Raw genomic sequence first — 20,059 nt, 5'->3', positions numbered from 1 at the left:
TTCCTTAATATCTTATTACTGGGGTTTTGGTTAATCTTGTAAAGCTTTTTCCTTTTGTGCAACCAAGCCTGATTAATCGGAGTTTTACATAAGGCAATTTTGGCTCTAAAAAGGGGGAACAAGAGCTCAGTTCTCTCAGATAAAAGAGCAAAGAAATCTGTTCTTATCAGAGGCCTCTTAAAACTGGGAGTAAAACTTTAAAACCAAGGGCTGGTGCCTATGTGGGGACAGGGGGTGCACAAAGGCTTTGTTGATCTCATGAGAAGAAAATAGCTGGGATATTTGCAAACTGCCCATGTGTGGTTTGTCTGAACAGCTGCCATTGACCTGTAACTCAGGTTGGTCTTGGAAATCACTCAGTGCTTCCAGCTGAGCAGTGGTGTGAAAGGTCCAGGAGTAAATGGTGAGCTGTCTGCAGAAAACAAATGCTTTCATTGATACACAATCGGTTTTGAGTAAAGAAAATGAGTTCGATGTAATTCCAGCCTCCTGTATCAGCTGTCCTGAGGCTGTGGGACTAACTCCTGACAGCAATTGCTGCGAAAATTCAACCCTTGCTTTTGCTATTTGGTGATGTTTTATGGCCTGTTGCTGCCAGTTGTCACACAGTACATGCAGACCTGTGTTTGGGGTGCCCCAGGTGGGGTGTGTTGGGCCAATCTAGAGCTTCTCTGGGACAACAAAAGCCCCAGAAGGGTGTCAGGGTCCCCTGTGTCAGTCTGGAAGTCTCCTGCAGGGCTGGCTCTGGGTCAGTACTGAGATTTTAGCTGTTCTTGGCTCCAGAAAAGCTCTATGTTTTGGTGTGTTGAGATGAAAGCCAAGCTCCTGCTTTGAGAAGGAGAGTGTGGCAGGAGCCTTCTTCTTTGGAGACATTCCAAACCTGCCTGGATGCCTTCCCATGTAACCTCATCTAGGAGTTCCTTGTCCAGCAGGGGTAGTGGACTAGATGATATTTCTAGATCCCTTCCAATCCCTAACATTCTGTGATTCTGTGAGTGGGGGCGGCAGTCTGTCTGTCCCCGTACCGTACAGTACCATCACACCTTTTTAGGAGACAATTGATTTTCAGGTGAATTAGCTGTCCTCCCTCCTGGCTACACTAATGAACACGGGGCTAATTGGGGCGGGGCAGCATCCTTCCAGGAGTAACCGGAGGTCGGGTGGGTGGGTGCGAGCCCGGGATCGCCGGTCCCGGGGCGGCAGTTGGCGGCAGGCGGCGCTGCGCATCTTCTCGGGCACCGGGGCCGCTCGGCTCCGCCGCCCCCGCCCAGCCCAGCCCCGCACCGAGCCCAGCGCTGCCGGCGCCGCCGCCGCCCGGCGATGCCAGCGGCCCCCGGCCGCAGCGGCCCGCGGACGCGGCGCTGACCCGGCGGAACGGCCGGACGGCGGCCATGGGCAGCGGCGGCCCCGGTCCGCACGGACGGCACCGGCAGGTATGTGCGGTTCGGACGCGAAAGTTTGGGGTGGGACGACACCTCCGGGTCGGTGCCGAGAGCGGCGCAGCGGCAGCGCCGTCGGTGTCCCCGGTCCCTGGGGCGGTGCGAGGGGATGTCGCACCGGCCCCGCTGCGGGCTGAGCCCTGACGGGGGTACCGCCGTTACCGGCGGGGGAGCCACCGGGCTCGGCGTGGCCGTGGGCATCGGGTACACCGGTCCGGGCTCCGCAGCGGAGCGCGCTCCGGGCCCGGGTGCAGCGTGTCCCGGTCCCGTGTCGCCCCCCGGGGCCGTGCGAGGTTTCCGACCCCCCGCGCTGCGCCGGTCCCCCGGCGGCCCGGGGCATAGTGCGGGGCTCGGGTGGGTATTGGCAGTAAGTTTGTCTGTGCCAGCTCCCGCGGTGCGCTCCGTTACAGGTGACTCCAAAAGAAGGGGTCACCTCCGGCCCCTGGCTGCCCTGCGAGGGGGGCAGTGGCCATGGGAGTGGGTGCTCGCCCCAAGAGGGGTCTGGGTCTGGCAGGGTCCTGCTGCGGGGGTGAGCTCTAGCCAAGGGTGCAGTTTACCCCTGGTGAAATTATTCCACCAGCTCTGCAAAGCCACTTGCGGTTTTGGGAGGCAAAGCACTTGCTGGCAAGCTCTGAGGTTACAGCAGCCAAAAATGCTTCTTCACCCTGGAAGGGGAAATCAAGACCAAGCGCTGCCTGCCTTTGGGGCAAGCTGGTCCCTGCAGCCAGAGCTTCAGGCAGAACCGGATGCCATGTGGGCTTCAGCCTTCCTCTGCTTTGTTCCTCTCTGCTGGAACTCCTTCAGCTGAGGTGGGTTTGGTTCTGGCCAGGGCCAGGCTGCAGTGGGAAATGGGAGCTGATGTGCTGGTGGCTCGTGGGGTGCAGGGTGGGGAGCAGCTTGCGTGGGCCAGGTGTCCCCCTCCCCGGCAAGGGGAGGCTCAGGAGAGCATGAGTCGTGCCACTTGTGTTCTGGAGGGCAGCAGGAGCAGTTCCATGCCATGGTGTTGAGCAGGAGTCTCCTCCTACCATTAGCCATCCATTCTGATGCCGCGTGAGGCTTGAGGGGCTATTCAATGTGCAGGTCCCCTCACCCTGGAGGAGCTCATCTGTGCTGGGACACCCACACGCCAGCAAAGATACTGCCCAGGTGAGCTGTTGTATCTCCTGGGAAAAGAGTCTTCTTCACTGACAAGACTGACTGAGCTGCTGTTGACTTTGGGTTTCAATACCCCTGACGATGGCCACGCTCTGCCAGAGAGAGGTTCCTGGCACTGGATGAGTCTAAAGTTGAATCTGTCAGCAGACCTGACCTTCAAAATGCCAGCGGCAGCAGGGTGGTGGGATTCACCATGTGAAGGAGCAGGAACAGGGCCATGCCTGGGTGGAATTAAACCCCCCCTGCTCACCTTGGCTGGGAAGGAAATGCTGCAGATGCTGGAGGAATGAGCAAGGAGCTGGAAATAAATCAGCAGAGAGGAGAGGAGGAGAGAGCACGCTCGGGGGAAGGAATCCTCTGCATTTCCATGCGTTCCCCTGCCACCTCTTTGCCAAGTTGGAGGGCAATACCTCCTGCTGCTGTGGGGTTTCCCTTTGGGGAGGAGCAGTGCAGCGTTGGGGGAGGACGGAGTGCAGGAGAGTGCGAGAGTTACTGCATGAAGCTTCCATCAGTGCAGATCCGAGCGGGCACGCCAGCCGCTGCCCCAGCTCCGTGCCGAGCCTTCCCGGGGGGCTGTGGAGGTGTCTCCTTGCTTGTCAGGATCTATCAAGGAGGTGTCAGCTTCTCAGGAGGCTCAGCAGCTTCTCTGTGCTGCTGCCATCGCCTGTTGTGCAGCCCACAGAGATGCACTTTGGGGTGAGGGAGGGACAACTTTCCTGTGGGCATAGGCTAGCCAGTGTGGTTGGGGGTCCAGCCCTGCCTCTTCCACAAACCAGGGTCAGTTTGGCTGCTGTTGTCATGAGATTTGGGAGGTTTGGCACGAGTTTTGACAGGTAGCCGCGTGGCATGGCAGGGATGTGCAGGGTACTCCTGCACAGTGGGGCATTTGCTAAGACAGCCTGACTTTTTGCTTCAGGGAAGTATTAAAATAAAATCACCCCCCTCCAATGGGCAGCATAACATCTCCAACACCATGGGAAGGTTTCTGTGCCTGCTGGGCTCTGGCCACCCTGTTCTGTGGCATGGGGCTGCCCGGCACAGCGGAGCCACGGGTTGTGCTCCATCGGGCCAAAACCTGCACCAAATGAAGGTGCTCACATTCCAAGAAGTCCTGAAACAGCAGGAGTATGAAAATAGCTTTTGGAAAACTGGCAGAACTGTAGGGCCAGATGTGCACAAACATTGACAGTGTTGGGGAGGCCTTGTGTCACCCAGCACAGACAACCAGCCGGTGTGCTGGTCTCCTCCACCTCGCTCTGTTTCTTTTTTTGGGTGAATTTCTGCTAACTATAATTATCCAGCTCACACAGACTTCTGCAAACAATGCTCCAGGACTTGGAGCGTAATTTGGCACGACAGAGAGTCCCTCATTAGCAGCGTGGGGTGCAGGGCTGCGTTCCAGCCGAGCTGCAGAGGAGCAGTCGGGGCTGGAGGGTGGCAGTTCCACGTGTGGCTTTAATGATGAACGAGTAAAACTGCTCTAGTTCCTGTGACCAAGGTCTGGGAGGACAGTGTGGAGCTGCTAACAAAAAATGCTAATGAAAAATTCCATAAAATTCCAAACAGAGCGTAACATAAGAGAGAATACCGTTGTTTTCAATCAAAATTAAGTGCTTTGATGTGCCGGAACGCCACTCTTCATTTCAAAATGACATTCCAGGCTGAAAAATTTCAAGTCAGACCAAACATTTGTAGTCGGAGTCTCACGATGATGGAGGTTGATAACTGTCAAAATAACAATTTCTGCGAAGCTGTGTTTTCTAACAGGAGTTTGTGCATGAGTGGGAGCCCCGAGCGCCTGTGCTGGCATCACTTTGGAGAGGAGCATCGCTGCTGGGGTGGCACCTCTTGGCCTCGTGCTCCCACATGCTCCCCCGAACCCCACATGCTCCCCCGAACCCCACATGCTCCCCCGAACCCCACATGCTCCCCCGAACCCCACATGCACCCTCTGGCCATCAGTTTGGCTCCTGCCGCTTGGCACCGTCCCTTCCCTTTTGAGTGCAGTGTGGACAGTGCGGGCTGCATTATTGATAACTCCGTGATTTATTTATGCTTCCTTGGCTATAGCAAACAGCTCAGCCTTTCCGAGCTAAATATAGTTTACACTGGGAGTGCATCCTTGTCATGTGTGGGGTGGAGGGGGCCAGCGGTGAGCCTGGTTTTTGGTCCAGCTGAGACATTTGGGGCGCTTCATGGCATGAAAGCCCTTGAGGTGCTGGAGCGAGTTGAGAGAATGGAAGGGGCTGGAGCACAAGTGTGATGGGAATGGCTGAGGGACCTGGGGGTTCAGCTGGAGAACAGGAGCTGAGGGGAGACCTTCTGATCTCTGAACTGCCTGAAAGGAGCTTGGAGCCAGGGGGGGTCGGATTCACATGAAGGGCTGAGCAACCCAGAGGGAGCCGTTCACTTTGTCATTGAGGAAACAGTACGTGTTTTAAGCTACCATCAATATTCACGTGACGGGCTGTGACATCTCTGAAGGGACTTCAACAGCACAGGCTGTTGTGTGAAAATCCCCCCTCCGAGGAAGCCTCTTGCAGCGCAGATTCTGCCGACAGCCCCACCGGAGCACTGCAAATCGCTTAAATACGGCTTTACACGAGAGAGTTGGTGCCGTCCTGTCACATCAGCTCGGAGCCACTTCAAGGAGTGATAGTTTTCTTGCAAATTAAGCCATTTTGGGGCTGTTCTGGGGATGCAGTGACTCGGGGGGGCCGGGGCAGCAGCAGGGGGTGTAACCTGTCCCTTGTCACCGGGTGGGCAGGGATGGAGCCAGAGAGGACAGTGGGACGTCCGTGTGTCCGTGCCCTCCCTCACCACGCTGCAGTCTGCTGCTCCTCAAGCTGACTACCCCGCACCATTAATCAGGAGTATTTTCTTACCTCTAAATTATTTGCTAGCATAAAATATGTCTTTCTTTTGTCAAGATATCTTTCTCTCTGGCCAAATGTCAACATTTTTTGGTGACATTTTTCTAATTTATATATATATATATTTTTTCCCAACTGGAAGAATCAAAATCATTTTAAATCAGCATTTTGGAATGAAACATTTTTCCTTTTGAAATGTCAGTTTAAAACGGAACAATTCATTTTGAGACGCTTCAAAACAAGAAATGCCCTTTTGCCACCTTAAATCACTTTGTTTTGATTTAAAAATGTCAGCATTTTCTACTCTGGCACTTCATTATACAGGACTGTTTCACTGTCTCAGCCTGGGTCGGAGCAGATAGAAATTTAGGAGATGATTGAAAATTAAAGGTTTCTTCTCCCAGCAGCCTGGGTTTGCCTGGTCCCCAACAGCATCCCCTGGGTGGGGGCGCGGGCAGCGGGGTTGCTGCCCCTTCTCCCAAGAAACAAGTGACACAATGAGAGGAAATGGCCTCAAATTGCACCAGGGGAGGTTTAGATTGAATATCAAGACGGTTTCTTCCCGGAAGGAGTTGTCAGGCTGGGCCCTGGGACAGATGGTGCCATCTGTCTGTCTGTCCGTGAGCGCTTTGCAAAGTTCCCAGCCTGTGAGAGCCAAACCTTGGGCATCACTGCAAGGGACCTTGGTGACGCAAGGGTGACGAGAGCCTGGAGCCGCGCACGGAAAAGCCAATATCTGGGCATGACTCACACCGATTTACTCCGGCTCTTCCCACACACTCCGGGTCTGTATTTAGCATTTGTGATCTGCGTTAATAACGTACTATACCGGGCCTGATTTTGTGCTCTCAGCCGTAAGATCAGGAGTGACTCCTCTGAAGCGCAGTGTTGTTAAATGGGGGTGAGCAGGGTGACGGGCTGAGCTCCCAGGGAGGTTTTGGGGTGTGCGATGTGTGCTGGCGTGGGGCTGGCGGAGCCCCAGGGTGTCCCCAAGGTTTCTCTCTCTCCTTTCAGATGCACTGATGTCTGCCCTCCGCAGAGACCTGGCCTCCCCGGGGCTGGCAGATGCGCAGGCGCTGGTGTGAATCCCCAGTAAAAGGTAACTATCGCTCGTCTGTGCTGCTGGGATTTCCTTCTGTCCTGCTGCAATGGCTGGTGATGCTGAAGATGTCTGAGCCCGTCCAAGGGCGGTGGGTGAATCCCGGGTGCATGTCTTGTCTCCCAGGGCCATGTCCCTGCAGATGGGTCACTCTGGTGACCGTGCATGTTCAGGGGCTGCACCACTCCGTGCAGCAGCGTCTATATGTGGGGGCTGCACCTCCCAACCCTCCTCAGCCCCTCTTCCTCTGCCCATCTCTTCTTGTTTTTGGTAGAATGAGTGAGAGAGACATACAAAGCCTGAGCAAATGGGTTTTCGTGCTCACTCTCTGCCTTACCACGCTGTGGGGAAGACTGACGCTGGCCTCCACCCATCACAGAAGCCATTCAGGTAGGGGAAGCGACATCCTCGCTACCCGCGTGCCACCGCCCTGTGATGCTGGTGGTACCCTGGGCTCTCCGTGGGATAAGCGGGGTGGGGGTTATGTGGGGTCGAGATGTTTGCTGAAGGCCTGTCCATCACTTCTGGGTGGGAGGACAAGTGCAGGTGGTCTCTGGTCTTGGTGAGCGAGCATCTCTCTGGGGACCAGAGGCCAATGGCCCAGGGGAGTGCGGAGTCCAGGCGATGAGGATGAGTGTGCTGAAGGCGCAGGGCAGAATCCAGCAAACAGATGCTGAGGGGCACCGCTCTTTTCTCTCCAGTGCTGCAGAGACAGCCGTGGGATTTGCATTGTGTCCATATGTGCAGGAAACTCCTGGGCTGCTCCTTGGGGACAAGCAGGAACCTGGAGCTGTAGAGCAGTAAAGATGTTCCTTGGAGTTACGACTTGTAAATACTTAATCTGGGGCACTTAAACTCTTGCTTGATGAGCCTAACCAGCCTGAGGAGCTGAAAAGCAAATTGCTTCATGTCTGTAGCAAAATCTGAGACGTATCTGTGTTTTCAGGGTATTCTTGATCTGTGAGCAGGGAGCCATAACTCTTTCCATTGAAGTTGCTATGGGTGTCACAAACAATGCTTGTTATGCAATGGATGCTCTCCACTTTAGGCTTTCATCAGAAATACAGATTTTCAGCCCTCTGGTTGTAAAGATCATCTTGAAACAAGTATAAACTGATGCAGAACTGGAAGTCTCGCTGGAAAGCGCAGCCTGGGCTCTAGGGTGTGAATTTGTCGTTTCCAGCAGTGGTTTTGAGACCCCGCTCTGTGTGTCTATGTTGCGATGCTGGTTTGTGCTATCGATGTGATTGATGTTTTTCTTTGGAGGGGTTATGTGAACCTACGGTTGAAGTTTGTGTTTTGAGAAGAGAAGCAGCTGAGAAGTTGTGCTCAGCCCTTTGTCACATCCTGCCAGAGCAGGGGATGGTCCCCTGGGCCAAGGCTGGGGGTTCCCGTCCCCCATGAGAGGGAGGGTGTGAGGATGATGGGGCTGGAGCTGATGTTGCTGGCAGCAGAGGTGAGTGCTCAAAGTCCAGAGCCATCCCAGGGCACGTGCCGTCTGCACCTTGTGCCTGTGTTGGGAAAAGAAGGCATTTAAGGGTTAATTTGCAATTATTCATGTGCCTGACCCCACACCTAACCCTGTCCTATTTCTGTCATTTTTGCCTGCCAGTTAAAGCAGTTCTAATCCTATAATCCCCTCCCTCATTGCTTAAAACCAAAACGCGTCTTCCAGAGTGACTCCCTGAGCCCACGAGTCAGCAGTTACCTGCCTTCCCCTCTTTCCAACCTGTAGCAGGTGCATGAGAAGATAAAAACTCCTCAGTCACTTCTGGAATGATTTTTTGGCCCCAGCAGCTCCCCTAGGTTCAAAGTGCAAATGCCTCAGTGTCTTCCTGGGGTGTGAATTATGTATAAATCTCACTCCATACATGAGCAGCTCGTGTATTCACCTGCTCACAGCCAGAGAGCCGGGGATTTTTCACTTGCACAGACTTATCCACTGTGGACCAAATCTTGTACTTCTTACTCAACAAATTGTAACCCACAGCAAAGAAGGCATACCAGGAGCAAATACTTAGAAGATGAACCCAGCTCTGTGTCTATATTAACACGGTTTCTTTCTTTACATCCTGGATTCCTGGCACTACAAGAATTTTGCAAATGGGGGTATCCGTACCCCTGATGCCTGTGACCTGCAGGATCAGCGATGCTGATGGATTATGTGCAGAACAGGAGAGACGTATCCAGTCCTTTCAGCCATTTAGAGCATTGTGTTTGTCCACAACTAAAACCAGGTGTGGCACTTAAAAATGAGTGATAGCAAAGGAACGTTTTTATTTGTGACAATGTGGCCACGAGGTTTCGGAGCCCCCAGACTCATTAATTTCTTGAACAGGAAGCCCACGTGCAGACCCTGTGTTGGCCATGCATGGAAACGCCGCACTGTGAACATCGGGCTGTGGAAATTGCATCACTTGTGCCCACCAGCACATGGGGACAGTGATATGTCCACACCGACTGGTGCTTCTTGGGGTATGTGGTTGGATTTAAACACCCACATGAATCAAGTGCAGAGATTAAGTCATTTGGAAATGGAATAGAAGACTCCTTGGTGAAGAATGATTCACCAGCAATTTAATCCCCCGTGTAACATGGTGAGCTTTACATGCTGAACAGGACTTGCTTGGCTGGATACGGCTCCCACAAAGGTGGCCCCAGCATCTTCAGCTAAACCCCTGTAACGCTGATAATCAAAGTGCCATCTTCGCTTTGTTCACATTCATCACTCAACCCAGGGCAGAAGTAAAGACGTTTAGTCAGCTGGGATTTGCTTTGGGGAAATGAGGTTTTTCTGAGTGAATGGAGAGCACTGATTTCTGATTATCTCGTAAGAGTGATTTACTGGTCAGTGCATCATTGCTCAGAGTGAAGACAGCAGCTCAGTGGTGCTTATTTGTGAGATGCTTCTGCAAGATTGCCTCTTGCTTGGAGAAGTCTTTGTTCCTCCCTCAGACACATGGTGTGAATTTTGGGGTTGTCCTATTCAGGGACTCAATGGACTCAGTGATCCTTATGAGCCCCTTCCAGCTCAGGACTTTCTATGATTCTATGTGCAGCCTTTACATCCAGATGGAACATTTTCCTGAGCCACCCACTCCATTTGAGGCAGGAGCTGTGCTGGGAAGCACCACAGGTTGTGTGTTGGTCCATTTCTCGCACGGTGGCAGAAAACTTGCAGCCGTGCTCACACAGCCCAGGCATTTGGTTTGCATTGCAAGTGTGCACGGGCAGTTCACACGTGTGCACATGCAAAGAAATGGGACAGAGCATGGTGTGACAAGGTAGTAAAAGGTAGTAAAAAATCCCAGCTGACACGCAGTGATAATGAGCAATAAAAACAAGCCTGCTTCTCTCCAAAACCCCCATAAATAATACATGCATCTGAGCTAGGAGTGATTTTAAGACTTTAATTATTTAGTGCATATTAGCAGTAGAGTTGTTGCAGGGCAGGGAGCACAGGTCGCTCACGCCGCTGCTGCTCGGTCCTGGTGTTCGCAGGAGGGTTTGGGCAGTTCCATGTATCCAACTTCTCTTCATTTTACAACTTCCCACCAGCACGCAGGGTGATATTTTACACTGAACATGTGGAGCAGTGCCCAACACCTCCCTGAGACACACCAAATGTGTCATTTCAGGTTATGCCATAAAAAAAAACATGTTCTGCCGCTCACTTAAAGGTCAGCCAGAGTAGGACAGCGTTTTTCTTTTATTTTTGCATGCAGGATTCAAAAGCCTTGTGCTCTTACGATGCTTTTATGGTTCCATGAGATAAGATTGTTTGTTTGTTTGTTTTTTAATGGTTCCAGTGGGGAAATACCAGAAAAATGGCGGGGATAAGCATGCCAGAGGCTCTGGAACTTGTCCCAGGCTCTCTGGGGCTTTCCTGCTCTTGCTGTTAAACGCACCATCCAATTTGCATTTGCAGTCCTATCTGGTCGGAAGTTTCCTGCTGCTCAGCAGAAGGAGCAGCCTGGCTGTGGGCGACGGGCCGTCCATCCACACGCACCGTGCTCCTGGGTGGCAGCTCTGCCCTGGACGCTGCAGTTTGCTGCCCGACCCGGAGCAGCAGCTGCCTGGGCTGGGACAGGCTCAAAGGAAAGCTGTCTGCTTTGGGGGAGAGATAAAGGCTTTCTGAACCTTTCTGTTCTGAAGTTCGCATCTGCCCTTCGTGCTCCCTGCAGCCTGGTACAGGGTCTCATCAGCAACAGCATCCCTCGTCTGCTCTGGGTTTTGTGTCCCCCCGTGTTGTGCATGGACAGCTGGGAGCAAGGCACAAACTGGAGATGGACCACGTCTGTCTGTCCTGGTGGGAACATCTTCTTTCTGTCTGCACACCTGCGCAGGACGGCTGTGGTCCCTTGGTGCGACCGGCAGGGACACGGCGGGTGCCCGCGGGTCCGGCACCGAGCTGCTGCGGTACTCAGCCACAGCTGAATTTTTGCTTTATCTCCCTGCTGCACCTTTTTGAGCAAATTAAAAGGGCTCTGGTGTGTTAGTGAGCTCTTATTGCACGGCTGTAATGAGCGATTTCTCAGTTCTGCCTGGCTCTCCCTCAGCTGAACCTTTTTAAATTAGCTGAAAATGAGAAGCCGGAGAGCAGAAGTGAGAGGGAGCAGAGGGGTCGTCTGGCCCTTCCCCCTGGGAAGAGCTCTGCTAATGAAGCTTTGCAGGAAGGCTTTTATAAAAATGAGTCAAAACCACAACTAAGAGTGAGCACTGAAGGAGTTAGAGGGTATAAAAACCCTTTTTTGGAGAGTCCATGGTGGGTGAAGGACTCCCTGTGGTCCTGGACCAGAGCGTGGTTGGAATTGGGGTTCATGGTCAGCCAAAGCCAAGGATTCCTCAGATAATTTGGACCATCCCATTAACCATAAAACCAGGGCAAAACAGTCATGTTTGTTCTGTAATGAGTTGCTTTCCTTCTCGCTGTCACCGAAGTCTACCATTTCTGCATACAAAAAGAATGGAAATTATCATTAAAGCTGAATTATGATGGCATTTAAACGGGAGGATAAAATTTATGGCCAGAGATGCTATTACAAAATACTTCCAGGATAGGTAATTGTGTAATTATTATGGGCAGAAATGAAAAGCGATGGTTCATTAAAAGAAAATGACCATGAAATAACAATAAATAAAGCCCAATTAAAGCCGTGGTAATTGTGCGGCCCATCCTCTCCGTGTGCCGGCGGGTGCAGGGGTGTGTGGCTCACCCAGAGCAGCCTGCAAGGGATGAGTGGTGTTGTCACTGCCCACATTCACATTGGGACGTGGCCTTTCTGCACAGCAGCTGGTGTCTCTCTGCCATGTCCCCAGGCTGGTGGCATCGCTGGGTCCTGGGGCGGCTCCTCATGTCCTGCTCTTCCATCTCCTGCCCAGTGCTCGGGCATGGTGGGAGCAGGAGAGGGACGAGGGCTGCTTGGGCTGCAAGCTGGCACAGCCATGCCCAGCTGGCACAAACGGAGACGTTACGTTTAGATCAGGATTTCCCAGCAGGGCTGTGAAAACGCTGCTGCAAGGCAGAGGGATTTCCCCCGGTGCCTGGGGAGAGATCCTGTTTTGTTGAGCTTTCATTTGAGGAGGTGAAGTGGCTGCTTTCCAAAAGCTCCTGGAGGAGGGCCACGAAGTTGGTGAAGGGTTTGGAGGGGAAACTGTATAAGGAGTGGCTGAGGCCATTGGGTTTGTTCAGCCTGGAGAAGAGGAGACTGAGGGGATAGCTCATTGTGGTCTGCAGCTTCCTCACAAGGGGAGGAAGAGGAGCAAGGCATTGGTCCCCCTGGCAACCAGTGATACGACCCGAGGGAATGTGCCAGAGGAGGTTCAGTTTGGACATTAGGAAAAGGTTCTTCACCCAGAGGGTGCTGGAGCAGTGGAACAGGCTCCCCAGGGAGGTGTCACGGCCACAAGCCTGCCACTATTCAAGAAGACACTGGACAAGGTCCTCAGACACATGGTGTGAATTTTGGGGTTGTCCTTTGCAAGGACGGAAGCCGGACTCAATAATCCTTGTAGGTCCCTTCCACCTCAGGATGTTCTATGATCCTGGGACCTCCAGCAGGAGCAGCAACATGCTGCTCAGCTCCCTGCAGCCCCGTGCATCCCACTCCCACCTTTCCTGAGCCTTTGCTCCAGCAGCAGCCGAGGGCTCCTGTGAGGGGGCTCCTGCCTGCGCCCCGGGGTGTGGAAGGGGCTCAGTGTCCCCCGGTTATGGAGCAGCCGGGTCTGACAGAGGGACGCGCGCTTGTCTGCACGCCTTGGGGATGGCACGCTGCAGAACACAGCTTCCCCGATCCCTCTCAGCTTGGCTCCCGCTCGCTGCAGGAATAAAAGCCTGTTCCTGGTGACCCAGGGGATGTCTCCGTGCTTGGCTCGGCACTCGCTCCCCCAGTGCTCATTAAACAGGACGTGCAGGGAGCTCCTGCTCTCAGGTCACGGGGATGAAGTCTATCCAGCCCTGTCTGGCTAATTTGTATTGTGCTTGTGTGGGCCATTACCTAGCGAAAGTCATTGATTTGCGATGCTAACTAGCTTCTAAACCCCGATCCCAGAGGTGATAAGCCAGCACATTAGTTTTCTTTCTTTCTTAATATTTTAATGATGCTGGGAGGGGGAGCAGCAGAGCAGCCCAGATTTCTGATGAACACCGTGGCATTTCTGTGTCACCTCAAGGCAGAAATGCCGTCCTGGTCCTCCGTCCTCCAGCCAGAGGACGGTGCGTGATGGTGAGATGGGAGCCTTGATTTTAGGTGGGCTCAGAGGTGGTGGGACTCTGCAGCCACGGGCAGCATGATGCATCATCCCCTTTCATAGCAAAGTGTGCACCTCATTACCAGCTACAATTTACTAATATGCTGACTGATTTCAGTAAAGCTCTTGGCTTGGCCGTGGCCAGAGGCTGTTAGTTTTGCTGGGCAGGATGGATGGTGTGAGGGCTGTTAGCAAGATGCAGGAGCAGGACCGGTGTGCTGGAGGTGGCCTGGGGGCTTCGCGCACAACCCTGCGTGACGGTGGCTGTTTCTCTCCCGCAGTGCACGTGGAGCCCGGCACGTGCGAAGTCATTGCAGCTCACAGGTGCTGCAACAAGAACAAGATCGAGGAGCGCTCCCAGACGGTGAAATGCTCCTGCTTCCCGGGACAGGTGGCAGGGACAACACGGGCGGCTCCCTCCTGTGTGGATGGTGAGTACCCAGAGGCCACAAGCCGGCTACCGAGAACCCTCCCAACTGTGGCTTCCCCATCGCTCAGGCTGGTGCAGAGTTTCTGTGCCCCTGGGATTAACAGAGGAGATGTGCCCAGGGGCTCCAGCAGCGGAGAGGGAGCATTTTGGGGACACTCCATCTGTGTGGCTGCATTATCCCACCCATGCAGCCCTGTGATTTGTGCCGTGGGTGGGTTATGGCTGTTCTGGTGCATCGCTGCACTAGAGCCAGGCGCCGCAGCATCGATCTCTGCACGTCTGCAGGGACATGACTCCAGCCGTGCAGCACCATCACCTGCCAAGAACACTAAGCAAAGCTCCGGCCATGTATATTTTATCAAATGGCATCACCGAAGAGCCAGTAGGAGCAGCTGCAGCCTCTGCCAGCATGGTATTGATTTGCTTGACAGCCGGTGTCCTACGAGTGCCAGGATGAGTTGTCAGGGACAGCTTTCGTTGTCCCAAACAGCTCGTGTGTGTCATTTTTCCCAAAGTCAGGGGAGCTCTCTCTGGTTACCCACGTCAGAGGCAACAATGACAAGAGCCTAAGAGAGCTGAGTAGTGGCAAATGGTCCCGTTGCCTCTGTAAGAGGAGCCTGCAGTAGGTCAGCGAACCACGCTGTGCTCCCTGCTCTTGCTGGGAGCGAGGACAGGACTGTCATTAGGCTCTTTACCCGGAGCAGGGAGAGAAAACCGGGTGCTTTGGAGGCAGGTGGAGCAGTTGGGTCAAATGAGGCTGGGTCACTGCCAACATGGGCTGTGATGGAGAGAGCCACTGCACCCCCTGCCCACTTGCACCCCTCAAAGGCAGCAGGGCTGGCACCCCAGCACCCAGAGCAGCCCCCCCCGTGCCGTGTCCCCCATGCCACAGCCCGGCCACCAATGCCATCTCTCCCGCAGCCTCCATCGTGCTGCAGAAGTGGTGGTGCCAGATGGAGCCGTGCCTCGATGGAGAGGAGTGCAAGGTGCTGCCCGACCTCTCGGGCTGGAGCTGCAGTAGCGGCAACAAAGTGAAGACAACCAAGGTATGTCCACGTTGTGTCCCCCGGCAGGGTGCTGGGGGGGAAGCCTGGCTGTGCTTTCCCCACCCTGGGGCAAGGAAAACCCAGGACAACATGCCAAAGGCAATAATCTGTGACAGAGCGCTACATGATTATTATTTTCATGGCTTGCTGAATGCCCCAAAGAACAAGGTATAATTAAAATTTTATCAAACTCATTAGTAATTACATATATGCCATGGTTAATCAGTTGCATAATTTTGTAATCATTGTTCAAATTGTTGAGTGTAATCATTCCTTATGCTTTAATTTTTCTCACCCCGCATCCCCTGCCATAAAATTATTGTATTAAGTCATGTTGGGAATTTTTTCGTTATTGCCATGATTTTTGTGCACAGAAAGCACTTTTAATGTTCAAGTGTTTCTATGGATGTCCAAGAAGGTTCCTCTGGCCCTGGGCATCCATCACTGACCAATAACTGCCACACTACATTTAGCTCATTGTCCTTTTCCTCTTGACACCCACCCCATTAATGACCACCCCAGTAAATGAATGCAAACGATATTTGCATCTCCCAAGGCTGCTCATGGACAGTTTGTGGATGGGGGGTGGAATTGGCTGGATGTGTTGGGTAACACTGCAAAGAGATGGACTGTTCCCATTAGCAGGTGTCTACCCACTCCTCTCCTCTACCTGCAGGTCACCCGATAGCCTCCAAGCAGCCCGGCCTGGGTCCCTGGGGCTCTGTGGAGCAGGATGTGGCCCAGGCGGTGTCCATGGAGACGGGATGCTCTGAGATGCTCCGGGCTGCCATCCTGTGCTGGCTGCTGGGACTGTACTGGGTACTGGATTGGAGCATCCACTGAGCTCCGGCTTCACCAGAAGCTGCAAGTGTGGGACCCCAGCACAGCTGCAAGACTCCTGTCACTCTACGGTCCCCTCCTGCCCTATGGACACACTCACTGACCAAAAAATGGGCTCATTTTCCCATCCTCTTAAATAAAATACTCCAGTCATGCAAGAGGTCTTGACAATACAGAGACCGACATACAGCAGTCCCCCAAAATGGTTTTTATTCTGAAATAGCTGAAATCATTGCTGTGAATCACTTTTCCCCATCTCCTGAGATGTTGAATCAGGACCACATAAGGAATTGGGAAGTCAATGGTGTGTGAAACCCTTCCCGGTTTGACTCAGAGCTCCTGGCTCGATGGGTTCCCAGGTGCTGATCTCCAGCCCTGACCCTGTGTCACCCGGGGGGCTGCTCTGACCCCCAGAGCGTTGTGCTTTCCCTGCCCCATGACCTGGCTGCTGTGCCCACATGCGGTGGATGCAGAGACGTGGCCAGAGCTGTCTGACACCCTGTCAGTCCCCAGAGACGGTGAAATGTCTCCCTGGAGCATGCTGCTGGCTTCTCCTTCCCCGGTAACTGCGTTAATCAGGCTGCGAATTGAATATCTGTACTCTACCGTGCAAGTCCCAGGCACTGCTTATGTTTGCAATCCGATTTCAGAATAACGTGCGGGGGAAGCCCTCAGGTCTGGTGAGCCTGACAGTGTGCAGATACCCAGCCAGAGACCCAAACCAGGCTTTGTTGCATTAATTAAAAATAAAGAAAAATGTACCATCTCCTGGCCCTGAGCTCATGACCTTCTCCGGGATGCACCGTTTCCCCTGGCTGGGCAGCTCAAGGGTAGAGGATGGAACCCTCGTGTTCCTGATGTCACCGGGGCTGGAGACCTCGGGGCTGCGGTGCTGGCGGGGTCGCTGGCATGTGGCCTGAGCAAGAGCATTGCAGTGGGGCAAACACCTCCCTGGGCATCTGTGACCCCCACGGGGACATCCCGGCTCAGGGGGGGCCAGGGCCACAATGCTGCCCAGGGATGCTGGTGTGCGGGCAGCTGCCTGCATCCCTTATTTAGTCGTTTTTGTAATGGGGTACGTAATAACCTGCTCCAGATGTGATGTAAATACCAGACTGTGAAATAATAAACTCATTTTAATCTCTGCAAAAGGATCTTTTCATTCTGCAGCAGAGGGAGGCTTTGGGAGCACTTTTTCTGTCGACTGGATCCGAAGCGGAGAGGCTGGGGCTCTGTCCTGGCTGTTCCTGTCCCCGCTGGCTTGGGCAATGGCAGCCGCTCTCATTACTCATGCAAACGCATACTGCTCTGGCTCAATAAAATCTTTTGGCTGTGACTTACACTCTCTAATTACATGTTGCATTAAAAAGGCATACTCTTTCATTTAGCCGAACCGCAGAGGAACAGTTCGGGTGATGCTCAATGGACTGATTTTCGTCTCTATTTCACTGACGTTGCTGCAGGGATGAGTCTGCCCGTGTCTCTCCATCTCTGCACACTGAGATCCGACTGGTGACAAGTGCTGAGATCTGACTGGCGACAACCTCCTCCATCTCCCATGGGCAAGTAGCCCATGCCCTGGGGCCACAGCCGCTGATGTGCTGCCAGCACGTTTGTCCTGTAATGGGCTCTGTGTGGCTGCTGGGTTACCCAGCAAAGGGATTTCACGTTTTGTCACGTGTTTGGATGCTGGTTTTGTTATTATCTATTGCATTGGCCGGAATGGTTGGAGGAGCAGCAGAGGGCAAAGCCCCACGGAGGACGAGCTGGTAGCGCGTGGGGACATCAAGCTCTCCCAACATCAGATATTGCTGTCCCTTGTGGGACAGTCCCTGCTGCCTGGTGGCTTTCTGTCCTGGGATAGCCGAGTGACTGAAAATACCCGTGAGAGGGCTTTTCTTCATCGAAGGAGTGAGACAAACCCGGGCCACAAGTTATCAGGAGAAGAAATGCACAACAGGAGCCTCCTTCCCTGGGGAAATGAGACTGAGATGGACAAAAGATACAGAAAAAAAACATCATCAGCTTTCTGTACCTCTTTTGATACAGAGATATATCTGGTGGGACATCTTATCAGTTAAAAACAGAAGAGAAAACAACCCAACAAAACAACACATTCAGAATAATCAAGAGATTCCTCAGTACTGAAAAACAGGAGGATCTGTCCTTGCGGAGAGGAGCAGCAGGACTTGTTTCCCAAGCCCGGGCCAGCGCTTGTGATGAGGGTGGCAGAGGGCAGGGGACAGATGGGACAACTTGTGCCCACTCTGGGCCAGGGCTGCTGGGCTGAAAAACAGCTGGTCAAGTCCATTTATCAAGTGATGTTCCCAGCACAAATAATTTACCCTGCTGCGCTCAGATAACGACTGGAGAGAGCCTGGGCTGGGCTGTGTGAACCAGCCTTTGCCAAAGTGCCATGATGAAGCCTCAAAATGGGCTTTATCAGCAGAAACTGGTGCTTGTCCTGGGGTAAGGAGGAACCAAAGGAGCTGAGCAGCCTGGGGGGAGAGGAGCAGGACCTGGGGACAAGAAGGGGTTAAAGGCTGCGGTGCAAGGGCAGCTGGGGGCAATGAGTAATCTGGCCCCTGGAGAACTTAAATAAAGGGTGCAGGAGCTGATGGGTGCTCTGGATGCTGCTGCAGGAACAGGTACTGCTCGTCATTCTTGCTGTTCCCACAGTGGAAGGGCTGTCCCTGGTGTTGCTCTGGGTCAGGTTGAGGTTTCCCCCTGTGCCAGGGCTGTGGAGCAGCTGCTGGTCTCTTCTGCTCTTAGGGCTCGTGTAGAGCAATACAGCTCTGAGAAGATGCTTTGTGCTTTCTTAGCAACCTTCTGTGTTTGTCCTGTCCCCCACCAAGAGCCCTGGCTGTTGAATGCAGAGTGGAAGTCTGTTCTTTCTAGTAACAAACACTGAGCTGCTGCTGGGAGCATCCCTGCTTGGCTAAACATATTCATAGCCGACTTGTAATGTGGAGGATCCACTCCGCAGAAGTGTTGAGCTCGACACCTACATTGATATAAACATTTTATTGTCTGCATAATAGCCACCCTTAACGCTTATTTTTCACTTACCGCAATACACGGTTTAGTGAGGAAATAGCCCCTTGGTGTCTGTGCTGAGTGCTGACCTCGCCTCTCACAGTGAAGCACACAAATGTGGAAAATCGCTGCTCCCCTCCTGGCAGGTAGACGCTTCTCAGAGGAAAGCGTTGCAGCCTGCAGTAGAGCTGGTTTTATCTCCCGTGCCAGCGGGGAGCTGGGGGAGGATGCTGCTGCCACGGCTCCTGGCACTCCTGCCCTGTGCTCTATTTCTGTATTCTCAACTCCTTCCTCTGGCCAAACAGGCAGAATGTTTTGAGCGGGAGCATTAAGTCAAGGAGGAGGGTGGTGGAGACAGGAACATCCCTGCGCCGTGGCTGCCGGATGCCTGTTCCCCTGGCAAGGACTTGGTGCGATTCCCCGTGTCTTTGGTCCCTTGGTGGGACAGTGCCACCCCCCCTGGCTGGTTCAGGCATTCTGTCCCCTTCTCTCCATGTGGGACTGTGTTGCTGGTCCCTGGAAGGCAGAGGAGCCCTTGCAGCACCATCAGTGGCTTGGAAACATTGAGATCCCGGCCCAGGAGCAGCACCAAGCCCAAATCCTCCTAAGCTTGGTCTCAGCACATCATCGCAGTCGTCGATGGGGAACTTGCCCAGCCAAGATTTACAAGTCGCCAAAGGGACTGTTAGTCAGAGGAAACCGTCACAGTTAAGGTACTTTCAATATAATCTCCCTGGGAATTATAATTACACCCATTCAATTAGTCTTAAGGAAAAAAAAAAAGCCTTTTGTATTAAGACTTGGTGGAGGATTATTAGAGAGTGAATTAAAAGACAAGGATTCCATTTTACTTCACAATAATAAAGGCATAATGTATAAAATACCCCAAAATTACAAGCTGACTAAATTTAGAGATGTGCTAGGAGGTGAAATGAAAGGTAAAATGAAACCCTTTGAGCAGCTACAACGTGCAGTATAAGGGGGGTATTATCTGAGAAATAAGACGGAAACATAATTAACCACCCAGCATTATGCTGAAAGATGGCAAATTGAAATGGGAGACAAAATTAGGTGAAATTGCAGAGCAGACTCATTTATTTCTCCTTTATAAAGCCGTGCGACCTGTCAGCAGTGATGCAAAGCCTTTGTGAAGCAGGAGCTTTCCGAGGGATGCTGCTGCTGGGACCTCAGTTTGTCCGGGCCAGGACCCCTGTGCACACCCCTGCACCATGAGCCACGTGCCACCGTGGAAGAAGCCGATGTCCCCAAGAGCTGAGTCCTTGGTGCCCCTTCCCCTCACCTGGCCGGGGCTGCTCTGTGCTCTTTCCTGAATCTGGTGTATTTTGTTTTGCTACTATAACTTGTGACTTCTGCCGGTGTCGCTCCCACAT

General features: G+C 53.1%; 1 protein-coding gene across 1 annotated transcript; it reads left to right on the top strand.

Annotated features, from left to right (window-relative positions):
- The first annotated feature begins 1,302 nt into the window (after positions 1 to 1,302).
- Positions 1,303 to 16,773, top strand: TAFA3 (TAFA chemokine like family member 3). The gene is made up of 6 exons (XM_082069266.1): positions 1,303 to 1,433; positions 6,482 to 6,566; positions 6,841 to 6,956; positions 13,598 to 13,747; positions 14,668 to 14,792; positions 15,469 to 16,773. Exons 3-6 carry the CDS (start codon positions 6,842 to 6,844, stop codon positions 15,478 to 15,480), a joined length of 402 nt encoding a protein of 133 aa, XP_081925392.1. The 5' UTR covers positions 1,303 to 1,433; positions 6,482 to 6,566; position 6,841; the 3' UTR covers positions 15,481 to 16,773.
- Positions 16,774 to 20,059: the final 3,286 nt, after the last annotated feature.

The sequence above is a fragment of the Streptopelia decaocto genome (assembly GCF_964273445.1).
Source record: "Streptopelia decaocto genome assembly, chromosome: 19".
Lineage (NCBI taxonomy): Eukaryota > Metazoa > Chordata > Aves > Columbiformes > Columbidae > Streptopelia > Streptopelia decaocto.
Note: the sequence above shows the minus strand (reverse complement) of the source record. Positions and strands in the feature narration are given on the sequence as shown.